Here is a 13,496-nt window from a genome sequence, read left to right on the forward strand (position 1 = left end):
TTTCTCAGGGCATTGGAACTGTGTGGGTCTGTGGGGAATAGTAAGATAGAGATGGTAATGGGGAGACTTTTGCGGTTTCATGTCTCAGCATGTGAGGGCCATCCCCAGTTTGATCCCTTATGGGGGAATTTTTAATAGTGCCCAAACCCAAGAGTGCTGCCCAGCATTTCAAGGGGCTGACCCTGCTCCAGTTCTGTCACAGGCTTGGAGGTGCATGTGTTAAAAGAAGGGAAGTTTTGCACATCTGGCATCAGCCACCTCAGCAACTGCCACTGCACAAACCTGTGGCATGGGACACACAACATGTCATTCCCACTGGCACCCCCAGGGCTTATCCATCACAGCCTTGGGCAGCCCAAAGCTCCTTGCCTCCGTTAACCAGGCTGTAGAGCTGCATGTGGGGAGCAGATGGGATCACCTGGGTGCCAGCATTGCCCTTTGGGTGCACATCCCCTTGCAGCCCCTCTCCCAAAAGTGCGGCTCTGCCTCCACTCACACCCGGCTGTAGTAGGCAGCCATTTCCTTCCGAGGTGCCGAGGGCTCTGGGAGGGGGCGCAGGGGGGGCTGTCCTTCCCCAGCCCAGCCATTGCTACGGGGGGGGACATCTGGGTGGAGGTGCAACGGGGGCTTACACCTGTGCCAGCTTTTTAGGGCCGTGTTCATGGTACCCTGGTCAGTGATGCCCAAGAGCTTCTCAGAAGCTTCCCCATCATCTGTGTTTTTTTTGGGGGGCAGTTGGCAGTGAGCAGTCTCCATGTCCGTGCTCATGCTCTGGAAGAACTGCTGGATGCAGACTTTGGCAAAGCTCCTGGCGTGCTCGGTGCAGGTCTCGTCGAACAGCTTGCGCTCGATGTCGATGTAGTGGGACCAGTACCTGCTCTTCAGGAAGGCGGCTTGGGTGAAGCAGGGCCGGAGGGATCTGACCAAGAAAGCCAGCGTGGTCATCAGCAGCATGAAACACCAGCCCAGGGCCTGCAGGGGTGAGGGGTGAGACCAGACCCATCATGGGCAGACCATAAAGACCTAATTTTCCCAAGCCATTGGACTTTAGTGACATTTGTGCTCACTGGGATCAGTAGCAATGGGCTGCCCTGATAATGGGATGTGACAGGGAGGGACAGAAGAGGCCAGAGCCAGCCCCAGTGTGTGCTCACGGCTCATGAGCTGACCCTGCTGTAGGTGCAGCCCTAAACATACACCTGGCTGGGGTCTGTCCAGGCAGCACCCCCTGTGCTGCAGCTCCCAGAGCTTTCTGGCAGCTGGGAACTGGGGTCTGCTCAGGGAAATCTTGCGTCTGGGAGAAGACCCCATGACTCTATTTCTGTTCTGAAAATTGTGATAATTAATTCCTATATTCCCTAAGGGGGCAGAGAAAGGAGCTTTTAAGCAAGACGAGTGTTCAGAGTGGGTTGGACCAGAGACAGGACTTGAGAAGAATTAAGTGCAGGACAAGCAGTAGGTGGCACTTCTTCATTTGTTGCTGCCTGGTGTGGCTAATAAACACATGCCAACTGTTTCACAGTAAGCAGCAAGCGGCATAGATGGTTTTCATCCCATCACTTGCACAAGTTATAACAAGCAGCCAGAGCAGCCACGGGTGACTGGTGGGTTACGTGAGCGGGTGACAGCCATGGAGTAACAACCACGTCAACCCCTTCTGAACTTGCCCTAGACAGCTCTGGCTGCTGTGAGCACCTGTGAGCTTGGCACAGGGAAGAGGGACCGAATTATCAGTACGAATGGGGCTGGGTCTGAACAACTCATACCCCGCAAAACTGCCCGTCTCTCCTCCTGGAGCTTTATTTCAGCAGAGAGGCTCCCTCGAGGGAAAAGCTAAGGCTGGCAGTGCCTAACCCTAAGCCACCAGCGTGGGCACGGTCACAACACCTCTTACCTGTGAGATGCACCGCAGGTACCTGACGGCCACTTCGTTGGCGACGAGCTCCTGCCCATCGTAGATCTCCTTGCAGGGGATACGGGCCAGGACCCTCTTCACCTCCCCCTGGGAGAGCCTGGGGTAGCTGGCATTACCCAGGGCCCCCACGGGCAGCGCGGTGCAGAAGGCGCATGTGATGCATTTCCCATCCAGCAGTGTTACCGACACCCAGACGGCCGGGGCAATCATGGCACGCTGGGCCATGGAGCAGAACATGTAGCGCAGCACGGCTGTGTCCTTCCCCCGCCGGCCCCGGGGCCGCCTCCACTCCTCCGCCAGCATGGACACGTTGTTGTTCAGCACGAAGCCCAGCAGGAACAGGATGAGAGGGGGCACCAGGAGGACGCCCAGCCCATAGGCCAGGTTGTAGCGCGGCAGGCAGGGGCAGTTGAAGTCGAAGGCAGAGTACAGCTGGGCGCTGGCGAGGGCCATGATCCCACAGATGCCGTTCATGAAGGACTCCTGGTTGGACTGGAGGAACTGGAAGATCATCCGAAACTTGTCCATCTTGAAGTGATTCCTCCCCCCGCCAGGGTCCAAGCCACGTCTTTGCTTTACTTCATTCTTTCAGCCCCCCTCTGCAAAGACTTGGTGCCAGCAAGTCTCCTTGCAGCTCAGTTATTCACCTACACGCTCTGACAGCCCCAATATTTAAAGCAGAAAGCTCAACCATTTTTTTTTCCTGCTCATTTTGCTGCTTGCCCAACTTCAGGGTTTGCTTTCTCCTGCTCTTCTTTGTGCCCATAGGGCCTGCATTGTTTCTGGTTTGCTAAACCTCCCTCTGTTCTCCACATCCTCATTTCTGCTGTCTCCTGGTCACTGCTCTCCTTGGCTGTCGAATACAGGTGCTGCCAGAGCTGTGCTCTGCCCCGAGCAATCTGTGGCCTGGCAGGAAGGGGAGTTGCTGGCAGGGCTCCGTGATCCTGTTTGCAAATGCAGCAGGGCAGCTGCAGCTCCTCCCTGCAGCAGGCAGGATGCCCCACCTCTGCTCTGCTGGCACGTATGGAAAATGGGGCTCCACAGCTTCCCTCCTCCATGTCTGCATCACCCCAGGAGCTGTCTAATGCAAGTGTCTTGTGCCTGCCAGGCCCTGCTCTGTGCCTGCACTGGTTCACTGGGAAATTACTTTTGTCTGTTTTATTCTGCAATGGGAAGGGAAAAGGAAAGGCAGAGGGAGGAGGAATAAAGCTCTTGGTACTGTGGGATGCAGTGTGTGTGCTGTCAAAGACTCTTAGCAGCTCCCCTCCCTCCTGCAGACCTGCACATTTCAGCCAGACTTGCAAGCTGACACTTGTAGCTCCTTGGTTTTCACAACCCCCTGTCCTAAGGGCTGCCTAAAGTATCCTTCAAGCCCTGGCTCACGTGGTCTGGCGTCATCCAGAGGCACATGGTGTGTTTGCTGGCTCTGGGGCTACAGAAAAACAGACAGAGAAAGGAGCAAGGGCTGCAGGGACGGGGCACAGAGGATATTCCCTGCTCCACAGGTTGATCCTGTGAAGACATTCAAACCCAGGGTGCCCCTGCTTTCTCAGGAAGTGCTTTCTGCCTAGCAGAGCTCTGAATCCCCCCCCCGCCCCCCCCACCCATTAAATTTCTTCTTTACACCAACTTTGAATGAGCAGTTCTGAAGGGCTTGAGTGCACTGACGAGAAGTGATAGGTGTGCTTGGGTCAGGCTTAGCTCCCACAGCACAACCCAAAAAGAAGTGGCTTTTGTTGCTGCTGCTGTCCTGCATCTCTATTCCCATTTCACAAAACAGTTTGAAGCTTGAAGCACAAGGTTGTTCTCTCAAGATGGCCCAAAAATGGGGAAATATTCAGGCTCTGAGTAGCAATAGAAAAAAAGCCATGCTTTTCCCCACAGCTTTGTAGCAGAGGTAGGAAGCCAAGCCAGGTGTTTTGACCATTAGTCAGTGCAGATTCTGATGTCTCCCCTTGCCAGAGATAGGGTAGATGATGCTAAATCCTCCCTGAGAGGTCACTACAGAGGTGAGCACAAAGCATGCTGAAAACACCTGGTCGGTCTTAGCTCTGCCTGCTGCAAAGAGGTTAATTGCACGATCTCATCAAACGGAAAGAGATTTGACTGTATGAAAATATATGAGGCTTATTGTATCGCTAGCTAAGATCTCAAGCAGGCTTCTCTGTTCACCTGTGGAGTGGCTTTTTGAAGGGCAGTTCACATCAAAGCCTGCATGAATTAACCCTGTAAAAAGCAGAGAGATTTTTGATCTCCAGGAAAACTCTGCCTTTCATTAAGGATGAATGAGGGGTCTGAGTCTGCCTGGTGTACAATGATGGCAGTCCTCGCAGAAGCAAACAAGTCAGTGGGATTCAAAACAGAGTCTGTGAAAGACTGGGAAAGTTGTCCTTGCAGTCAGCCCTGGTGTTTCATGGGCTCCTGGTTGGTGAGGGGCCATGACAGACAAATCTGTGTGCTGGGCATCAGGGCAGCCCTGAGCGATAAAGAGCTGCTGAAGCCTGTGAACGACCCTCTCCCTTTCTCTTTCCTGATACAGCTAACAAATTGTTCCTCATGCCCTTTTTTTGCATTTTGTATTTTGCAGCCACTCTGGGATGATTTAAAACCTGAGAACATGGAAAGCAGCATGCAAAGAGGAGCTGCAGACCTCTGGTCTGAGCTGGGTTAGGAAAATAGCTGATTTGACTAGAGTGGGGTGGTGTGTCCGAAACGAATCTCAGGCTGAGATTTGTAGGGTTATGTCTGGTGATAGTAAACCGAAGTTAAAATTCAAAGTGCAATGCTGATTTCAAAGGAAAGCACACACACACACACACACAGAAAGCTCCTTGGAGGTAAAGAGCATGTGAAGACCTTTGTGCTAGTCCCAGTGGGTGCTGCACACACAACTTAGGGTGTTTCTGGGGTGGTCTGGAGAAAAGGACCCTGTGACAAGCTGGGGTGAGTGAGCACATTCAGGAAAGGGCATTGTGGAGGCACCCAGGATCACTCCTGGAACAGACATCGAGGAGTGGGGGTGAGGACAGGTTTTGTGGAGAGAGCTTTGTGCTCTCTGACCTCATCCAGGGCAGCTCAGGGATCCAGCCAGAGCTGGTTTTGTTATGAAAATAAGAAAAGCTCTTGATGGGGTGGAGAGATGGGGAATGGAGCTGAGGGAAGTGAGAGTAATATGTCAAAGGGTTTGCAGTAAGAAGTTTAATGCATCCAAGCAGCAATATCAGCCAAACTTGTTCCACAGCTGAGACTAAATATCTACAACACACTCTGCATAGAGGCAGATAAGGAAGTGATTGGTCTACCCCAAAATTTGGACCATGTGACTAAGTGCACAGTCCAAACACTTCTTAAACTCCAGCAGGCTTGGTGCAGTGACTACTTCGCTGGGGAGCCTGTTCCAGTGTGCAACCACCCTCTCGGTGAAGAACCTCCTCCTGATGTCTAGCCTAAACTTCCCCTGCCTCAGCCTGACACCATTCCCGTGGGTCCTATCACTGGTGATTAAGGAGAATGGATTGGTGCTTGCCCCTTCACTCCCCCTCGTGAGGAAGCTGTAGACTGCGATGAGGTCTCCCCTCAGCCTCCTCTTGTCCAGGCTGAACAGGCCTAGTCACCACAGCTGGTCCTCATACGTCTTCCCCTCTAGGCCCTTCACCATCTTTGTAGCCCTCCTCTGGACACTCTCCAACAGTTCAATGTCCTTTTTGTACCGTGGTGCCCAGAACTGAACTCAGTACTTGAGGTGAGGCTGCACCAGTGCAGAGCAGAGCAGGACAATCCCTTCCCTCGACCGACTAGCAATGCTGTGCCTGATGCACCCCAGGGTACGGTTGGCCCTTCTGGCTGCCAGGGCACACTGCTGCAAGATCAGTTGCGCCAGGCTAATATGTGGTTGTATCTGAGCTTGGAGACTGCAACCCTCTTCAGACTTCCAGATCTAGAGGAACACTTTGGCTGCAGCCTAAAAGCCACGTGTACATAAGTTCCTCCAAGCCAGCCAATCCTCTTACCATGACCTGCCAGGAAACAGCAATGTAGGCATGGAACCAAATTAAAGCCCAAACCTTCAGCCCAGTCCTTGACCTGAATAGTGAGTGAGGATCCAGATCCTGGCATTTATACGTGATAGTTTATATGCAGCCAAAGTAAATGGGGTAGTCAGAGGTCAAGGGGCTAGATTTTGAAAAGTCCTGTGTAAAGAAGAGATCTCAGAAAAGCAAATTTAAATAACAATCATGTCAAGAAAAGTAATTCTGATTGCTGTATCCTTTATCTGTTGTGACTAGGCAGATGAAAGTCTATGAAAGCAATTTTGTCTTTAAGGTGATTTTCTTATTTATTTATTTATTTATTTATTTATTTATTTGACAGACTCTGTACTAATTTTCCTCACAGAATGACTAACAGAAAGCTGACCCTTGTGCACCTTTTGTAGTTAATTCATTAGGTCAACTCTAACCACTAAGCCCCTTGTCAGGTGATTTCTATTAGTGATAAGGGGCAATTGACCTTAAAAGACTGAAGCCAGGTAGAGGAGCCTATTCCACAAGGTCTCTTGGCTCTACCCTTGTTAAGTGAAATCTGTCAGGAGTGGATCATTTGACCTTTCCTATAGAGGAAGCATGAGGACTGGTGGGGGGATTGCTTCCCCAGGGGAGTCTGAGGCTCAGGTTATCTGGGGTGCTTTTCTACTGTGGTGAAATGGACTGAGTGTTTCTCCAGTAGGCTGCTTTTTCTTCATGTTTTCTACCATCTCTGTGAAATAGCTTCAGTGACTCTATGAGCTAGCTAAGTTGGTGGTGCCTTCTCAGTACAGTAAAACCCTGGTGGTACAACTTCACTGTGAAGTAGTTTGGAAGTGACTCAAGTTCAGAATCTGGCAGGTAAGGCTTCCTGGGTTCTGCAGTTGTTTAGTATTGAAGACATGGAGTACTTCCTTCACCTTGTCTGTCTTCAGTGAAGCTATCTTTTGGGTAGGTTGGTTTGTACTAAAATCTACCAATGGAGTACTTAAAATCCAGATTCAGGCTTCTCAGGCAGAATTGCTGCATCCTGCCCATGGCACACTGCTGGTGCTTGCAGCAGCCACCTGAACCCCAGCACAGTCCCATGGCTCCAGGTATGTGAATAAATGCCTCTGTCTCCTTTTCTTCTGCAAACCTAGCTCAGTCCAGGGATGCTTACCTGGGAATATTTTCAATTAATTCTTTGCAGCTCCTTTAATTTCAGCATGTTGCCATATTTTGTTTTGAAAATGTATGGAAGTATCAAGGGGTTGTTAGAGTGAGGCTGAATAATTCAGCAGCTGGACTGGGGGCAGCCAGAGCTCTCAGCAGATGGCAAGATGTAGGAGGTGGCTTTGCCTTTTGAGAAAACCTGTTGGCATGGTACTAGAAGAGTTGCCTGTTATTTTAGTGTCAGCACTGCTGGCTCTCGCAGCCACACTTCACCGAAAGGGGCAGGAGCTGCTCACACCTCTCTGAAGCTGTTGCTCCAGCCAGTTTGTGTATGCAGCCACATGTTGCTGCCTTGGTTAAATCCTTCCTTGAGCCAGAAGGGTTTTATCACAGATGTAAGGAGCTGTGAACTTGGAGATGACACAAGTGCTATGCAGAGCCCTTGGATAAGAAATGTCTTGAATGGTAACTGAGTCTGGGACTTTGGGATCCTCAGAGCTGAGCCTCATTAGTTCAGCTGGGCAGTTTTTCTGGATGCCCTGGAGCCCAGCCTTTGGGGTTGGGGTTCTGGAGTAAGACATGGGCACCACTGTCATCCATCAGGCACTGTTCTGGGTAGAGATAAGGCTCTGGTGTCTTTGAGACAAAACCCCCTTTACACATTGGTGTGTTGGGGGAATTTAGACTGGGCACAGGGGCTGCCTGCCCAGGTTGGAGGGGATCTCTCCCTCCCTGGGGGATGTCTCTGGGTTGCCTGGCTCACATCCAAGGGAGGTTTCTCATAGTACCAATTTCTCAGAAGTTTGTTCACCTGATCCTGGTGCGTGATGCCTCGTAGAAGATCTTCCTCTTCCTCCTTAGGCAAGTCGAAGCTGTGCTGCCTGATCTCTTCCCGCATGCTTTCAAAGAAATGGAGGATGCATTTGTGAGCAAAGAGACGGCTGTGCTCACAGCAGGTTTCCTCAAAAATCTTCTGCTCAATGTCAATGTAGTTGCTCCAGTGACGGGTCTGCAGGAGGGCAGCCTGGTTGAAGCAAGGCCTGAGCCAGCGGGCGAGGAAAGCTGCTATGATGAGCACCAACAAAATGCTCCAGCCAAGGGCCTGTGTCCTCGGAAATAAGCAGAGAAATGGGATCAACAACAGCACAAGGACAGGCACAAGCTGTATCACTGAGACAGGGCATTTGTGTGGCTGCAGATATGGACTACTGTCCCCAGTCTGTCCCTTCAATCTAGCACCCCAAACTGCACTCAGGGTGGGAGTGCCAGGGAGGTGGATATGACATTTATCTGTGCATCTGCAGCTCAGCAGAATAACTCTTTGCAAAGTGGCCTGGAGCATTTGCTTTGAGCATGGGAGCAGCCCGTGTGAAGGGGACTTTAGTGCTCCCTTAATGGTACCTACTAATCTCCAGGATATTCACCTGCCACCTACTCCAGCTTCAGGTGTCTCATTATGTCATTGTTCCTGAGCAATCTGCTTTAATCTCTCTTGACTTTCACTGTCCTTGAAGCAGCAGGTCCTGCCTGCAAGGTTAGAAAGGTCTTCTGACCCTGAACAGACAGGGCCTTAGAAGACCGCCTATGTTCCTTACAATCTGCTTTTTACTATCTGGGTTTAGAAGTTTCTGGCTCTTCTAAAAGCAAAATTCAGTTAATTAAAAAGTCCTTTCCTTCCTTCCTCTTCCCTATCTGGGTGACTCAAAGATCATCACTGAGGGCAGCAACTCTGGGGGGGCACAAGGCAGCAAAGAGCAGTCTTGCCCCCAGCAGGACCGTGGTGAGGCTATGCTGAATCAAAGAAGAGTGGAATCAGTGGATGCCTGCCCTGAGCATCTCAAGGACATGGGGCTGTGCTGGCAGCGACCCACCTGGGACCAACAGCGCAGGTACCTGGACACTGCCCTGCAGGACATGCTGTTCCCCACCAGCTCGTCCTCTTTGCAGGGCACCTTGGCAAGCAGCTCCTGCACCTGCTCTGTGGTGGCATTGGTGAAGCCCAGGAACTTCTCAGGATCCACGGAGCTGCTGAAGGCGCAGATCAGGCACTTGCCATCCAGGAGGGCGACCACGATCCAGACGGCTGGGGCGACCATTGCTCGCTGCATGATGGAGGAGCACATGTACCTGGAGCAGGAGGGAGACATGGAAGGGGAGATATGTGGGGAGCCTTCTCCTTGCCCAGAGCCTTGACAGACACAGGCTGTCTGGGCTCTGCAGCCTTCCCGGAGCAGATGCACAGCTTTTCCCTGCACCACTCCATCTGGCATTTCTTCTGCTCTGGGGTCTCTCTGCTGGGGCTGATCCCCAGTGAGGTCTGGTCCAGTGCACAACAAGGCTTTATTTTTTTCTATTTGGAAAATCCTTTTCTCAGAGACCTTTCTCACCCTGCTCTGTGCCAACCTGTGCACTGGGTAAAGGTTTGCCTGCAGTAGGGTGAAGCTGATTCTCCTCATCCTTTTACCAGTGTAAGTCTGTAATAATTTAGTTGAGGGGAGGGAAATAGCAGTGCTGTTGATAGAGAAAGCTGTGATGGAAATGCCACACTTTCTGCACATTTAAACACCTCATCTTTTTTGTATACTTAAGCCCCATGAGAAAACCCCTATATGCACAAAAGGGCAGGCAGCGCCACAGTTTCCCAGTGTGGCAGCATAAATATAGCTACTCATTTTTGAGATGTTCCTGCCCTCCTTGGCTGGGGACGGGGCTGTGGTAATGCCTTCCTGCCTGCTATGGCCACCTGGGAAGCACTGACAGAGCCTGGACTTGTGGGGTAAGGTGTGGGGAACCGAGTTCAGAGGAAAACAAGTGACCAAGAGGATCAAAGATACAGAGAGAGATTAGATAAATGGGAGGGGGGACGCCACTCCTACTGCAAACCCCACCTGATGACAGCCAGGTCCTTCCTCCTGTGCCCCTGCGGCCGCCTCCACTCATCCAGCATCACCAGGGACTGTCTGTTGAGGATGAGGCCACAGAGGAAGAAGGCAATGGGGGGCACGAACAGGATCCCCAAGCCGTAGGCCATGTTGTACTGGGGCACACAGGGGCAGCTGAAGTCAAAGCAGGTATAAATCTTTATACTGGCCAGGGCTAGCAACCCACATATTCCATTCATTACAGACTCCGAGTTGGACTGGAAGTACTGGAAGATCATCCGAAAGCGATCCATTGTGCTCTTTTGGCCAGTTCCCCTCCTGGGAAGTCCCAGGGCTGCCCAGCAGTCTGTCTCCTTTCCTCGCCCTTTCTGCTGCCTTGGATGATGAGGATGGAAGAGGGCATGCAGCTTTCACAGGTCTGTCTCTCACCGTTGGTAGCTTTTCTAGGTGAGCAGATGGATACAGCCTCTGGGGGTTGTTTTTTCTGCCCTGTTTTTCATTTTCATGGCTGTCCCACGTGCCAGTCAGCGACAGCCTCCGGTAGTCCTGGTCCCTCCCTTCTTTCCCAGGGCTGCTCTCTCACAGTGGTGAGCTGTCAGCAGATGCCTGGGAGCTGCCCTCTCCCCATCAAGAAATTCATCAGCTGGGAGAAACCAGGAGAGTCCAATTTGCTCATCTGTGCAACCTCTGCCTCCCTGTTTCTTTTTGGCCAAGCAGATCCCCAGCACTGAGTGGGCAGGGAGGAGGCAGGGAGTGCATGCCTGGCTTTGAGCCCATACTATCACCTCTAGCTCTGATTTCCCTAAATGAAAATGGGATGAAAGGACCAACCCTGCAGTCTAGGGGCTGTGAGGATTAACCGTTTTCCAAGCCTGGAATGGCACCTCATGGCAAAGCTTTTGTACCATGGAGGCATTCGTGGCACACCTAGTTCCACATCTGAGACCCTTGCATTGTGGCAGCTCATATTTCCCATATAAGATGCTTGTCATGAAGCTGGTGAATGACAAAAGATGCCATTTTGTGTGAGAGAGGGTTTTATGGAGGGAAAATTCATGTGTTTGCTTCTAAAGCCTCTGCTTGTGCTGCTGTGGGTTGTGTGGCTCTGCCTGACGGTGAAAAGGCATCATTGGCACTGGGTGTGCATTTTGGCTCAGTGTGCACTGGAAATCCTGCAGCCAGCACGAGCTGCACAGGGCAGGCTGTATGTGGAGGGGCTCCTCCTCACTCCCTGTCAGAGAGCACAGTGCAATCACAGCAACTATCATGGAAAAAGCATGAGAAAGCTCCAAGTGAGCTCATTTATCCCACAGGACTGTTATGTTCTGGTCATGGTCCATTTTAATTATCCCCAAGACTATTTCTCCTTTCCTCTCAAAAGTTTATTTTATGGATAAATACAGCTATCTCAGTTCTATTCTGCTGTATCCCACACAACTTTCCTTTCTGGCTCTCATCTGAACACCTTTCAGGTTTCTTCCCAGCATAGATATCTAGAGGTGAGAGTGAGAGGACCCCTCTCCACCCCAGAACACTCCCTTCCAGCACTGAGGTTCCTGCCCATGCTTGCTCCTGTTGTGCAGCAGGCTGCCTCGGTGGGATCACACCAGAAGGGAGGGATGGGTACCTGTGTGTAGATTCTTGTGGGCATGCAGAGTGCTGTGCAATGCATGCTGACTCATGTTACTGTAATGAAATACAGTTGCACCAGCCATCATATTCGTGTTGTCCTTGACTAGCGAATGGAACTGATTGTTAAAGTGCATCCATCAGCAGTAAAAACCTGTGGCTAATCAGCCACTGTTTGCATTTTGCCATCATACAGCATCAGGACCCCTCGCTGAACTCTGCAGGTGATTTTTAGCCAGGAAGCAGCCTGTCTAGCTTCCAAAGTGCTTTAATGCTTGTTGGGTTTCTCATCTAATGGCTTGCATTTATGTGCTGATGGGTTGGGAAAGTTCAGTGCCCTTTCTGTAGAACAATTACTTTAAAGAAATTATTTTGTCTTTCTAGCTCTCCTGGCAAAAACCTAGGAAAGACTAAATAGGTTCCTACAACTCAGGACAATAAGATGTAAGAAGTGAAGGAAGCATTCTCTGGGCACCACAAGCAACAAGGAAATTTTACTTCTCCAGAATGCAATCTCCTGGCGTGGATGTCAGAGGTCCATAAAGGATGCCTCATGGCAGTTATTGTGCACTGCTGTGATCTGGGGTCTTGCCAGTAACTCTGAGCTGAGACATGGGGTTGCTGAATCATAGAAGGGAATATTCCTCCATTTGTTGCAAAAGGAGCTTCCTGGGGTGAGAGAGAGAGAAGCCTGGAGGTAAGTAAGATGTTAAACAAGGACAGATGTTCAAAATGACTTCCAAAACCAAGCATATTTGGTTATCCATCTTGCTCATTTGACTCAGGCACTGTCCTTTGAGTTAGGCAGCTGATCTCCAAGACCACTGTGGGAGCTCAGCGCACCCTTTGTTTGCCCACATGGAACAGCCCTTTGGTTTTGACCCAGCTGCATAGCACATCAGAGCACTGGGAAAGGGACAAGGACACATTTCCCTATTCCTTTGTGGCTGTAAAATAGCAGGCATGGGCTTTTTACCTGAGATGAGGATAGAAAGATACAGACATGGGGAATCCTCATTGTATAGATGAAAGCTCTTTTAGTCCATAACAGCCTTCTTGCTTTAGGAAAGAGGATAATTTCACCATCAAAATTCATGTTGTTCATTCCAAGTAGGACAAACTCAGCAGGATGATGCAGTCAGCTTTGTGCATGCTTTGGGGTCCCTGCTCTGCCCCTGAATTGAGCTGGTCCCTGGGGAGCAGACATTCTCTGTGGAACCTGCTTTGGCAGGTGGGTTGGACCTGATGATCTTTTGAGGTCCCTTCCAACCCCTACAGTTCTGTGATTCTGTGATCTCTCCCAAGGCTCACTCTGCTGGAAAAAGGCCTTTGCCAGCAGCACCCATGGTGTGGGAGGTGCAGAGTTACCTCATTAGGAGCCACTGGCAGTTGTTTATAACTTTGTCAAATTATTTAATTACATGGACTGATTTTTTTTTCTGTCCTGAGTGTCTGCCTCAGGCAAAATATATTTAGAAAACTGCTGCATGGATTTGTCAGCTGCTCCTGGGCTGATGTAAGGGCAAAAAAAAAAAAGGGGGGGGGGGGACTTATTTTCCTCTGTTAATAAAGGGGATTGTGCAATTGATCTGCAAATGCACAGCAGCCCTGCCACCCACTGGGGGGGCACAGTGGTGACTGTTCCTAATAGGAGCAGGGGTCCCTCCCCACCAGTGTGCCAGGAGCCCAAATTATCACCCCCCTCCTTTTTGTGCTACTGCTGCCAGCCCTGTAGTTACCCTGGGGCAAACCAGGAGCAAAGAACCAGCCCGCAGGAGATGGCTGTGAAATCAATTTAGCTCCAAATGTCTCTTCCTTCCTAATTTCTTGGCTCATTACTTGCCAGGCAGGGATGGCACCTCCAGCTAGCACTGCGTTACAGCGAGCACTGTG

General features: G+C 50.8%; 2 protein-coding genes across 2 annotated transcripts; both read right to left on the bottom strand.

The window, feature by feature from the left end:
• Positions 1 to 2,746, bottom strand: CALHM1 (calcium homeostasis modulator 1). Its single transcript, XM_035330700.1, has 2 exons — positions 1,895 to 2,746; positions 1 to 972 (listed from the first exon to the last, which is right to left on the bottom strand). Exons 1-2 carry the CDS (start codon positions 2,441 to 2,443, stop codon positions 493 to 495), a joined length of 1,029 nt encoding a protein of 342 aa, XP_035186591.1. The 5' UTR covers positions 2,444 to 2,746; the 3' UTR covers positions 1 to 492.
• A 4,688-nt stretch (positions 2,747 to 7,434) lies between these two features.
• On the bottom strand, positions 7,435 to 10,267 carry CALHM3 (calcium homeostasis modulator 3). Its single transcript, XM_035330475.1, has 3 exons — positions 9,981 to 10,267; positions 8,964 to 9,219; positions 7,435 to 8,194 (listed from the first exon to the last, which is right to left on the bottom strand). The coding sequence occupies exons 1-3, from the start codon at positions 10,265 to 10,267 to the stop codon at positions 7,748 to 7,750; spliced, it is 990 nt and encodes a 329-aa protein (XP_035186366.1). The 3' UTR covers positions 7,435 to 7,747.
• Positions 10,268 to 13,496: the final 3,229 nt, after the last annotated feature.

Source organism: Oxyura jamaicensis, chromosome 6 (assembly GCF_011077185.1).
Source record: "Oxyura jamaicensis isolate SHBP4307 breed ruddy duck chromosome 6, BPBGC_Ojam_1.0, whole genome shotgun sequence".
Taxonomy (NCBI): domain Eukaryota; kingdom Metazoa; phylum Chordata; class Aves; order Anseriformes; family Anatidae; genus Oxyura; species Oxyura jamaicensis.